This window comes from Pungitius pungitius, chromosome 16 (genome assembly GCF_949316345.1).
Source record: "Pungitius pungitius chromosome 16, fPunPun2.1, whole genome shotgun sequence".
NCBI classification, from domain to species: Eukaryota; Metazoa; Chordata; class Actinopteri; order Perciformes; family Gasterosteidae; genus Pungitius; species Pungitius pungitius.
Genome location: NC_084915.1, coordinates 9,805,264 through 9,817,798, shown reverse-complemented (window position 1 = coordinate 9,817,798; position 12,535 = coordinate 9,805,264). Strand labels below are relative to the sequence as shown.

The 12,535-nt window shown below is 44.7% G+C and overlaps 1 protein-coding gene across 1 annotated transcript; it reads right to left on the bottom strand.

Annotated features, from left to right (window-relative positions):
• Window positions 1-648: 648 nt before the first annotated feature.
• On the bottom strand, window positions 649-12,217 carry LOC119215091 (RING finger protein 145-like). The gene is made up of 12 exons (XM_037466921.2): window positions 12,001-12,217; window positions 9,684-9,935; window positions 8,037-8,145; window positions 7,653-7,744; window positions 6,813-7,048; window positions 6,524-6,699; window positions 6,208-6,348; window positions 5,926-6,108; window positions 5,664-5,811; window positions 5,411-5,533; window positions 5,058-5,291; window positions 649-4,870 (listed from the first exon to the last, which is right to left on the bottom strand). Exons 2-12 carry the CDS (start codon window positions 9,865-9,867, stop codon window positions 4,280-4,282), a joined length of 2,217 nt encoding a protein of 738 aa, XP_037322818.1. The 5' UTR covers window positions 9,868-9,935; window positions 12,001-12,217; the 3' UTR covers window positions 649-4,279.
• Window positions 12,218-12,535: the final 318 nt, after the last annotated feature.

Below are 12,535 nucleotides of genomic sequence, written 5' to 3'. Positions count from 1 at the left end.
GGCGGTTGAAGAGGCCGACAAATACCATTCCTATTAAAATGGCCCCTTCAAAGCTCGATTGAGCACGATAAATATACTTTAATATACATAAATATTAACGTTTAAGATTTGCGATGTACAACACGAGACTAAATAGTAAATAAATAGAACAAGAATACATGAAAACATGCACTCGCGCAGCTTTAGACATTCGATGAATAGCGACATTACAGATTAAATAGAAACACGATATTAATCCTCTACAAACTCACTGTTTTACATAGCGAGTCCCTTCAAGTCTTCGATGTGTGTGTGTCTCTCTCTCAGCGGTTAACTTCTGTATCGCATCCCACTCTGGTCTAAAAATGGCACAACAGCGCCCTCACGTGTTTGACACGTCTTACTGCACGCGCACTGATGCGCCAGCGGAACAAACCTGATCAAATGAACTATTCTGAATAAAACCAAGATCGTGTACATGTTGATATTCTCGTTTCGCTAAAAACCACAAGTCTTTTCTTTAAAAGGTTTTATAAAAGTTCTGTTTAAATTATCTAAATTCTGCTAAAGATACTGATTAATACATAACGTGTCTAAAACAGTGCTTTCGCGTTGCATGTTGCGGCAGTTTCATAAAACATTGGGAATCCAAATGAAACAAGGGCTCAATCCAGAGTGGATGGTTCATTTTTATTTCTGACATTCATTTTTTTGTAAAATAACCAAAGGCAATGCCAGGCACAGAAACCCTCCGTGGAATGCGACTGCCATTCAGTCTCACCCAGCAGGTCCGAGATGTGAACGTGAAAAAAAAAAAAAAAAAAAGATGTATCAGACTAAAAGAAATGAACAAATCTCTGCCGAGCATCTCGGTCAGCGGAGCCCTAAACACGACCAACTGTCATTAGTTAGTCAGAGGCAACATGACGGACAGCAGTTTCCTGTCTCCTTCTAAAATGCACAACCCATGCATTTCAAAAAGAAATATGCAGTCAGATAGCTCTTTGGCCGCTATAGATTCTTTGTCAACATTTTCAGGGGTATGTGGTCAATTTTGCAAAGTATCTTGATGAGTTCAAGAAACATCTGGATTTCAGATGAGAGATTGACTTCAGGTGTGGTCGTTCCTCCTGGTTTCAGTACAAGAAACATTGGGACATTTAGTTTATCTCGGCACGTTGATTAACTATCAAGTAAGTCAATCAAATGCGAACATAACGTATCACGTGTGTAGATGGATGACAAATGTACCGCTTTAAGACCGTAACACACTTGGTACGCTCACAACTGAGCTGCTGTAGAAACCAAATGTTTGCTCGATGGGTGGAGCAGGGCAGGTGGTGTCTGTTCGGCACAATGAACAACTTGCCAAAACAAACAAACAGTCATTGATGCGTCTCACATGAAGTCAGTTTCACATCTAAAAATCCTAGCAATGCAAACAACAAGGTCAAAGATGGATATTCCTTGTTTGAGAATATACAACTTGTGTGTTTAACAGAGAGGTGTCACAGGTCGTCGCCCGGAGAGTGACGGCAACCGCAGGTCCTTCGAAATAAAAGGGACAGCTGGAATGAGCAGCTGACAGGCTTCTGTGTCAGCTCGTTACCAACGTGTCATACAATGAAAAGTCACACGCTGATGCCAATGACGGTTCTGATCTGGCGGAGCATTTCATAGGGCAGGTGGTTCCGCCTCGACGCAGTTCAAATGCCGCACGGTGAAAAGCTCGAGTGTGTATGAGGTGGTTTGAATCTTTGTACCCATTTCAAGTGCTTTGTTGCACTTCGAAAAGAAAAGAAATGGCAATGATAAGAAAATGACAATGACTCGTTCAAGAATTCCGAAAGTCCTTATGTTCTCCTTTCAGAGTAACATGTGCAAAATACATCATACTCTACATTTCATACTTTAAAAAAGAAAAAAATATATAAAAACTCAAACGCAGTTGAACAGCGTTGGCCAGGTTCGATCCTACATGGATTATGTATTCATTCTCTGCCCTGTGGCCAACGCTTCCCACACGGCAACAGCAAAGTCATTCATGGTAATAAGACCTTTAGTAATAGCGGTAGTAAGTAATACTTTTGAGGGCTAACTGGTGCGCCTCCTGTCGGTCGGCGCCGCGCTGATCCCACTCCTATCAGTGGAGTGATCACACCAGCTCGAGGACGCGTCATGCAGACTGGACGAGCCCGTAACACTGGGTCTAACGGACCAGAAGGGTCGGCTTCTCCCAAAGCTTCCTCCACCAAAACAAAATGTTCACACAAGGACATCGAACCGCAGGGAAGCTTTGGGGAAGCCACGCCCCCAGATCTTATTTATATAGCGACACTCCTCCGGGTTAATTAATACGGAGTGGCATTTACATACACTACACACAAACAGGTTGGGCTGTTTCCTCGTACACAAACACATCAGTGGATATTTGGTTGCTCACAGCCAGAGAGCAGCTTTGGAGCGTTGCTAGTATAAATGACATTGGTGCAACTGCAACCCCACGCAGCGGTTCGTAGGTGCAAGGTCAGTGCACGTTGGGACAAAAACAAAACAAATGACTGCCGTGGTAATGGTGGCAGCGTGCGAACTCGACATGTGAGCGTGCATCCGGATTCGGCACTCGAGTTTGAAGTCAACAAACTCTTCAAACACACACACACACACGTCTGGCTACAAAGGATTTGACAGAAATAGTGTGCTAGAAACAAAAAGCTCTCCCATCAAGTGACTCAATTTGCTGGTAGTAACAGAGTGAAGTGACAGCAGGAGGAGGGAGATGGGCTGCTCTGATGGGGATTGGTTTATAAAGAGGGGCGGGATGGAGCGATGGATGATCGCCTCCTGCACCACGTCCAGCATCTCGTAGAGAAACTCTCCCCACGCTGAAGGTTGGGATGCGACCGCGTTGCAACGTCAGCCCTCTCCTCGGTCCCAACGCTCCCTTATTTGCAACCCCTCTGTGGTGCAGGAACGAAGGGGGGAGACGAACGCATAATGTGAAAATGATCTTAAAAATAGCATCTCTTGAACAGCAATACAAAAGTTTGGCGATGATTTTTTTTTTTCTTTTGCTGGGACCAGCCTAACAAGTTTGAATGAAATTCATACTTCATGGAGAAAGCTTGACAAATGAAAGGAATTAGTTCTCCCATGTGAACCCTTTGATTTGTTCACACTGCAACACTTAAATAGACCACGCCGGATACCGTCTGCTTAGCGCCGGGCTTCAGGTCACGTGACGGCCTCACGAAACAACATTCAGTCCCTGCTAATTCTCTGTGTATTCACTAATACACATAACCACCGTCATCCAACAGTGAAAACCAAAAACTTTATCAAAAGCTGTAAGAAATCTGCAGACCTCTTCATCTGTAGCCTGCAAAGGCGCTCTAACCCTCTGACCCCATTCCTCATTAGATGTTGGCACATACAGGACTACAGTCGAAATGCAAATACTAAAAAAAATGTACAGCAGTGGTAGTGACGCTTCACAAACAAAAGGCGTGATGGGAGCAGCCATCCCATGAAAGGAGAGGGGCCAAAGAAGGATCAGAGAAATGTCATTGTTGGTCTCATATCAATGTCGAAGCTAACTGGGACTTGGTACTTCGGTTTCTTCTAGACCTGATGTAGGCCTGCAAACTATTTAATTTGCTGTTACCCTCTTTTTATGTTGAATGGAAAATGAACATATTTAGGTGAGCTAGAACAAAAGAGAGACAATCGTCTGTATTTCTGTATGTGGACTGATGGATATCTGGTGAGATTCGTTGTGGATATCTTTCTCTCAGAGAAACTGTCCATGGGAAGTTAAGCTCAGGAATTTTTGCAATTTTGACGGTTTACTTTTTTGAAAAAACATTACCTTAAATTTAGTTGAGAACAATACATGTGATGGAGGAATACTTTCATTTGAAATTTTAGGTTGGGTTGAAAAAAAAAAAGTAGTTAACAATAGCTAGCTACATCCTCTGCAAAGAAATACATGTGCTGCATTTCAAACATCTCGTTTTGAACTATGTTTTAATTGCTGAGCCTCTTATTTGCAGTAATTACTTTAATGTATGATATTATTAAAGTCTCAACTCACTCAATTTGCCAGTCCGTCCCACCCCCGAGTTGTAAACACTGTAGATCCTACTTTCACTGCTGTAATAAGTTAATTATTCCGTAACTTGTTAATTCCCATGGAGAGTCTCAACCTTTTTTTGTAACCCTATTATCAGGTGGAGTCTTTAGGTTGTGTGTTTACATGTGCATGAACGTATGTTGTGTTGTGTGTGCGTTACAATGAGGCTCAAAGGCTGCATGAAGGAGGAGACTGTGCCTCGGAGGGAGGGGAGGTGGGATGGTCAAACTGTGATGATGGAACACTAGGCGACTGCTTTCTGTCCAGTAAGAAGCCTCGGTTTAATTGAGGGGCGGGGTCAGGTTCAGCGGGGGTCATCTCCGCCCGGGCCTGCTGAGAGGGGAGCAGGTCCAATGTGGCAGAGGAGGAAGTGGAAGACGAAGCAGCGCCGTATGTGAGCGACCGCGTCAGAGATTCAGTCACTAGTTCCCCAGTTGAAGAGGAAGGTGGAGTCTTGGCCAGGTTCTGGGGAGTAGACTCCACACCGGACGAGGAGGCAGTTTCTCCAGCTGGCGAGGCAGGTCCGTTAACTCCCCCCTGCTCGGCTGTTCCCTCCTCATTCGCCTTCTTGACGGCCGGGGCCTCCTCTGGGCCCGCGGGGCTCTGATTGGCTGCAGGGGCGTCTTGGTTGGTGGTGGGTGATAGGCTCTTGAGTTGCGAGTGACAGAGGGGGCAGGTCTCCTGGACATACAGCCATTTCTTCAGACAGCCAGCGTGGAAGAAATGACTGCATGGGGTGATCACAGCGCTGTTCATGTCCTGAAAGGGATGAGAACATAAACACACAAGGTGTGTTGTTAGGCCGCCTTCCACACTCCCTGGTTTCAAAACCACTTCTCTCAACGCCTATCAAATCAAATGGCACCTTAGCCAAGCTGTAACTTGAAGCCTTAACTGTACTCTCGACCACGTCTTTCATTCAGATAAACACAAAGCCGCTCCAAACCTGGTAACAGATAGCACATATGTCGTTGTACTGCTCCAGCTGGGTGTTGCTGGCCGTGGGGAGGCTTTTGATCTTGTTCACAGCATCTCTCCTGAGAAGGAAGCTCTGCCAGCCCAGCTGGGCTCTGAGCCAGACGTTGTAATACGAGTGGACCAGGATGATGGTGCTGCCCATCACACTCCACTCCCCAAACACCGTCTCCGACACACCGTAGCACACGACACACACCGCCACCTGGCAGGGGAGGAAATCCAGAAGTGGGTTTGAAATTCTCAGAGGCGATATTGTACGATGACACGCCACTTTCTCATTGGTGCTCCCTCGTGCTATTCTATCTATTGTGCAGCACCTACCAGGAACTCCAGAAATCTGTACGTCCCATTGACACAGTAAATGACTTCATCCATGTTCTCCACCGGAGCCTTACGAAACTCTTCAACCATGAAGAGAATGTAGATGAGCAGAGTGCCAAGAACCTGGGGAGACGTGAATTAGTATCTTTAATGATCAAACATTGATGCTTTATAATCGTCAGGTAAATTAATTTTATCTACAGCAACTGGATGTACTCTCAAGTGTGTGTGTGTGTGTGTGTGCACGCTATACCTGCAGTGATGTGAGGATGGAGGAGGAGATGATGATGAGTAGCCAAAAGTCCATGTGGAAGAACTGACAGATCATGTAAGCCATGTAGGCCGGAAAGATCAGCAGGAACAGACACAGAGACACCGCTCTAAAGTGCTTCCACAAACTCCTGGAGGACAGACAGAGGGGGGAAGACGACCATCAGCATCTGTGCCAACATGAGCACTGTTTGCAAACATCCAGTCAGAGTACGTCACTAAAAATGATTTTTGGATTCATTTACTTGTCTCTTGACGCTCCCAGAGCCAGGACTATGGGGTCGGCTATTTCCAGCATGGACTGCAGGATAGACGCAACGACAATGAAGAGGATGATAGAGAGGAGGAAGGCTCGGTGGATGACCTGGAGCTCGATGAGGCCAGTCTGGACAGCGAGGATCAGTAGCGTGATGCCTTCCGTCATCCCCCTGCACAGAAGGACGGGTAGCAAACATGCAGTCATTGAAAGCAGAGCAACATGCTAACAGACACACTCAAGAAACTAACAGATATACACACAAACTCACCTGTGCATGGTGTTGTCATTCATGAAGGCTCTGTAACCTTGCAGGTAGAACTTGCAGAGTGTAAGAACTCCCAGAGCAATGAAAGAGACGGTGAAAACCAGACCCAAAAGGGAATATGGTGTACTACAACATTCTGCAATACTGAAGGAGAGAAAAGAGGAATACAGATTCGTTATAAGACAGGGTAAACAAATGTAACAAACAAAACCAGAACACCCAGTTTATATTCCAAGTAGCTCTATAATAACCTGCTAATATACAAAACATATCTGAGGTATAGAATCCATAACACCCTACACCAACGCTGTGGTCTTACCTAGTGAGAAAGAGGAAAAGGAGCCTCTCCCTTGAGGTAGGCTGGTCTCTGGTGCTGAAGTACGAGTAGATCTGCAATGCGAACAGCAGTAGCCAGAAACACATGAAGAGTACTGGTAGGACTAGCTGGTTCCAGAGAGAAATACCCAGAGCAAGCAGCCCATACACTTCCACCACCTGGGGAGGAGGGGAGGGTGACAGACACGATGACGGATGGGAGCAGTCATAAGAACAGCGGGGTAACATTGATATGACACGTGAGAACCTAGGCCACAGAGCTCGTTCGTTACCTGGGCCAGCTCCCTGTAGGCCGTCTTGGCCAGGTTGTACGGTACCAACAAGTTAGATGCCAGGAAGTAGATGACCTCCAGCCCAGTGAAAATCATTGAGAACTTATTGATGAAAACGATGGTCTCCAGTGGGACCAGACACAGTCGGGCCACCAGAGGGAGGAGGTGAGCAGAGAAAAGCCAAATCCTCTTGGTCTGCATCACACCGGAACACAGCGTACACACCACCAGCTGACCTGAGGCAGGACCAAAGAAGATAAAACATGAAGGAAGACGCACAAATACATACACATACACAAACCTCTCCCCCTCTCCCTTCTGTACATCTCCATCAGTGTTTTTTTCTATGCTTCTCTGGGTTTCACTGTGTGCTAAGATCAGCACTCAGAGTGGTCTATTTATAGCACAGGAGAGTCCATCTGTACTTCCAGTTAAACGCAACCAGGTCCTATGGTCCCAGGAACACAGCAATACGCTATAAAAACGTCCTTGAGCAAAAGCTATGTTACAAAGCTCTAGTAAGAGTTCACTGCCTTCCTTAGAGAGTAATTTTCTAGGGTTTAGATTTAGTTGCTCAGTATATTGCAGTAAAATAAGTGACAGAAAAGAAGAGTAATCCTTTCCATACTTTGTTAGACTTTCCAGATGCATGGGCAACAAAAATGGAAAGTTTAAAAAAAAGAATAGAAAAATCTATTATTTTGAATAGAGGAACAGTATTGTGAGAGCTCAGGAAGGAGCAGCTGAAACATGTCAGCCTGCCTATGATGGGGTCTATGCACCATGCAGTTGTGTATACTGTACTAGTATTTCTTCATGTGTTCAAATGTGTAATGTTACCAATGAGTGCAGTGGTAAATCGATTAATGGAGAGAGGTTCCAGGTACACAGGTCCTTCGAAGCCAGACTCCAGTTCACTGCGGACATAATCCCTGAGAAAGAGAGGTCAAAAGGTTCAAAACAAAGGGAAATATGTCTGGACTTATTATATAAATAATACACACAGACCACTCACACTACTTACTGAAGTATCAAGTTAGGAAATGCTTTGAAACAGTCCATTGATAACTTACATTTGATGCTCACTAAAGATCACAATGCCCTTATAAATCCTATGAAAACCTGATGTTAAAACAGATAGTAAACAGTCCCCACCAAAGGAAAAGTGCTTGGAATAGCATATTTTCTTGTTTGTTGTGTGCGTGTTGGTTGGTGTGCGAATACCTTGAGACTTGGTGACCTGCGAACAGCAGCAGAGCCGTGAGGACATACAAATAGAGTTTAACCAGGTGTTGACGAGGCAGAGTCAAGAGTACCAGGCTCAGGATGTAACCTGTGACACAAACAGAAACAGAATGAGAATAAACTCAAGCGGCAGAGATCGACAAGTGACAATACACACATTCCAAAGAATCACTGCCAGTCCATGTGTAATGTGGTTTTGAGGCAAGGGACATTTAATCTTGGTGTTTCTTATGTAATTGTGGCGAGCTATTTTCAACTTCGCACTAATGTCTATGCACATTGTAAAGCACTTTGTGACCTAGCACTGTACAAATACATTTTACTTACTAATTGGCGTATGGTCCATGTACTTCTACTTCCTAAAACAATGCCTATAGAACACCCCTCAGTAGATGGTTCCTTTGGTTTTACTGGCCAACTCCCTCTTTTCATTTTGTCTGTCCACCCGTAGCAGCTATCAGCACATACCGAGCCCATTGGCTCATAAAACAAATTGCAACAAAGGCTGGACACACACCTTCCTGAATCCCTGTGAGACCTTGTTTGTTTTTTCATGATCGGCTCTGGTGCATTTCCATGTCGGGTGTTCTGGCAAGAAAGATGCTGTGGCCTTTGTTGAAAATCAGTAACATCAGACAGACACTAAACTTGTAAATCGTTTTTCTACACCACATTTAACTTGGTGGCAGAATAAGTGAACCCACTTTGAAACAAGGCATAATTGTGGTGAACTAAAAATGAGATTTTCACCCCCACAAGCCTTGTTTATATGAGCTTAACTGTAAGGCTGTGAAATAGAAGCTTCAAAACAAAAGTCTACCTAGAATGTAAAAGGACAAATGGACACAATCATCAACACTGATAAATTTGTATTAATAGGAATCAGGAGGGAGGGGGCATTCACTTCAGCTTGCATTATTATCATCTCTTTGTGAAGTGCATGGGGGAATTGGTCAACAGAAAACAAGAGGAAACAATTGGATAACAGTTCATTGTTGATGAAAGTTGGCACTCTTTAAAAAGTCTGTTCTTTTTTTTATTTTCTTACACCAACTGAAGCCTTGTACTGTTAAACAGAGCTATGATGCTACACACACCTAGCAGTGGATTCTGGCTGACTCGTATTGCCAAAATACCACTGAAGTCACGAACCACACAGCTGGAGGAGGAAACTAATACTACTACTATTCTAGCGGATAGTTTTGGTCCCACTTCACTTGTCGTCGTGCCAAACCCTCCTGACTGTCCGGAAATCACCACAAAAGCAAAGCCTCACGGCTGACTGCCTACCGGCATGTGTGCGTATTCTGAAACTGACTGGGCTATTACAAAGACAAAAAGAAACCATGCCAATCCAACCAAGAGAAGCGAGAGGCTCTTGAACAACTGATGAAGCCCATGGAACAAGGAGCTACTGCTGCTGATTGACCTGTGAAATTGTTCACAAATAATAAAAGGTCATGACAACCCTAACAGTCCAACAGCTCCTTACATAATGCTGAAGTATCAAATGTGCAAAATGGACAAATCGTTTGTGTAAAGAGTTTGTTTTAAACTAAGCCTAAGGAGTGTTTATACATGGGGGAAGTATTTATACTAGGCCTGCCTGTGTGTGTGAATACTGACCTACGTAGTGCAGGTACAGGGCCAGGTATTTGTACTGGAACAGGGGGTTGTTGGACAGGCTGGAACGCTGGATCTTCTGGAAGAAGGAGCTGACGTCCCAGCGGTACAGGACATCCAGCAGCATGATGCTGGGAACACGCAGCCCCACATTGAGCACCGACTCAACGCGGTCCTTCACTGCCATGGCCTCAGCTTAACCTCTGATCAGCAGGCAGAACTGACCTCTAAGACAAGATGGGAACAGCTGGCGCACTGCAGAAAAGAGGGACAAGGCACAGGAGAATATGTTAAACAGGAGATAGGAAGAGATGGATGATGAAAGTGTTCCTTGCGCTTTTTTGTTAAAAAAAAGGTGTATTTTTATTCAGGATATATTTTTTTCATATTCAGATTCTACTATTCTGAAGAAGAAAACATGGTTTGTTCTTTGAAAGAATGTACTTGCATCATTATGCTATTATATTGTCATGTTTTCAGCGGCATTAAATGGTCTGAAAATTACAATAATGTTGTTTATCGCAATTCATTCTGATGAATTGGTGATCAAATGAATTTGTATTAGTAATCATATTTCAAAAAGTGAGATTACATGCAGTACAATACACAAAGGCATGTCAGCAGAGCATAACCAACCACACACAACCATATATGCGCACTGGACGAGCAACAGTGGAATGAACTCACTTTTGGGTGCGACTTGCAAGTCGCTGTGTTGTGCTACATTCTCAATAAAGTTTGAAAAAGTCACTGACGGCAAACCCATGAATAGTGAAGATACTCATTAACGTGTAATTTGCATGAGGGAGATGAGGCGGGTCCATGTTGCTACTGAAAGGATCCTTCCGACGACCACTGGAGGAACCTGCCACCGACCATCGCCACTTGCCGATCTGACTGCGGAACCTTCCACTCTGCGCCACTCTCGATGGGTGAGTTAGTCATTTACTGCCTGCATTTTTATCATCAGTGCGAGTGAGTTGGAACTTCTCATTGCCTGTTTCTCCCTCCCACCATCCGCCTCCTCTCCCGTCCCATTTTCCTTTTGAAATGAATGTGATCTCATCTAAAAGGATTGTTTCATAAAGCGTTCTACATCTACGCACATGGGGAAACAAACAGGCGCAATTTTCCAGTATTTTTACAGTACAGGGCGGTGCAGTCACCCAGCGGCCCCAGTCATGTTTGGGCCCTCCGATAATAAATCATGTGAAGAGCGCGCTATCAGGGGGATCAGATTACCACCTAGGAAATAAGCCTGTTCTCAAAAACTCACAATTAAAGATAGTGAACAGGAAAATGTAAGGGGAGGGAGGGTAAAATAGTTACTACGGTCACAAAATGACATTTCAAAATAGTCTAGACTAGGGCCCTAACTGCTTTAAGCCACTGGTGGGACCCACTACACAAGTTTCCCATCACGTAAGATGCCGACTAACAGGCCTCAAAGTGGCCAATCACAGAGGTGCCATCCATGGATTTCCCATGCCGGGACCCTGATAACGTAACTCTAAATTCAACACCATTATAACTGGCGATCGAGAAATAAAGGGGGAGAGAGAAAGCGAAAGGAAAAGATCACCTCGCAGTACCAGAGCTTATATAACGCGAACCTATTACGTTACCACTGTACTAGGTTACGTTTTGATGCAATTGCTCGCTTAATGGAAATGTTTACCCTACAAAGGTTACGGATGAATGAGCGCTTCATCGGTTGATACATCTCCATGAACTCTAGTAAACCCTGCGACTCGACGGAAAAGAGAAAATCCCGTCGCTCCGCCGCAGAAAGACTGCAACATTTTTCTAAACCCGTCCACTTGTACCATTTGTTGCATTGGAGCGTACTCGGGGACCGACGAAGCAAATGCGCGGCTTCGGTGCGGCCGAAGTGTCAAGTTTGAAACACAACTAGCTACGCTTCTGACAGTCTCGTGTGCTGTGCGGAGACGATGGGCTGCATCGAGCAGGCGGCAGGCACAGCGCCAAACCAAGCAAGCTCACGTAGTCAGCTAACTGTTAGCATCGCCCTCCGTTAGCGATGTCAACAACCGAACTCACTTCAACACGGCGGAAAACTAAATTCATGCCCAACGCCCTTAGTTTGCCATTTGGCGTCATCACTTCGGAGACTAGAGTTCCCACACATTCGCATGAAAGCAGTAGTAGAAAGTTTGAAGATTAACGTTAGCACAAGCTGTAGCTAAGTCGAACTGTAATGTTAGCTTGGCTAGCAAGAGAACTGGCAACGTTAGTTCCTGAGCTAACGTCAGCTATGGCGTCCTGCCAAGGCTAATAAGAAGAAAAAAAGAGAACTTACATTTGAAGATGTTCGCAATGTGTACAACGGTTTTGGGATGCTTTTCCGGTCGGATATCGACCATTTTAACTCGGCGCCGCCCGAGGTAACGGTCCTCTCGATGGAAGCGCCTCACGCTTAAAGGATGCGGCCGATCCGCTCATCTCGCCTCGCAGCCATTACCACAAAGTAACCGAGGAGGATGATGTACTGAGCATGCGCGATGTAGCTCGTCCCGTTAAATTTCTTGGCCACTTACTTGTTATATAGCACAGTGGGACATGCAGCTAGTTTGTCCCCTACGGAATGCACTTCTACCTTTGTGGGCATGTTTTTTTACTTACTAGCCCTGGATATTTATCAAGGAAACGCTGACTTGATTTGTGAATATTACTAGATTTACGTTTGAGTTTGGTTTGTGGAGGTCAATCCATATATGTGGTTTGAGGCGAGATAAATTATAGTTTGTAACTGTTTTTGTTCATTAACTGTATAAAACGTTTACATATATTTTTATTTTTTTAACAGCTAGAGTATTTCTGTATTGCTATTTCTT

What these genes read in the sequence shown, in the direction of transcription:
- LOC119215091 (XM_037466921.2), bottom strand. Translation starts at nt 9,867, where the DNA reads ATGGCAGTGAAGGACCGCGTTGAGTCGGTGCTCAATGTGGGGCTGCGT. An exon ending in AATGACAACACCATGCACAG is followed by an intron (nt 6,109 to 6,207) that starts GTGAGTTTGTGT and finishes CCTTCTGTGCAG; the next exon opens with GGGGATGACGGAAGGCATCA. An exon ending in CCATCCTCACATCACTGCAG is followed by an intron (nt 5,534 to 5,663) that starts GTATAGCGTGCA and finishes ACGTCTCCCCAG; the next exon opens with GTTCTTGGCACTCTGCTCAT.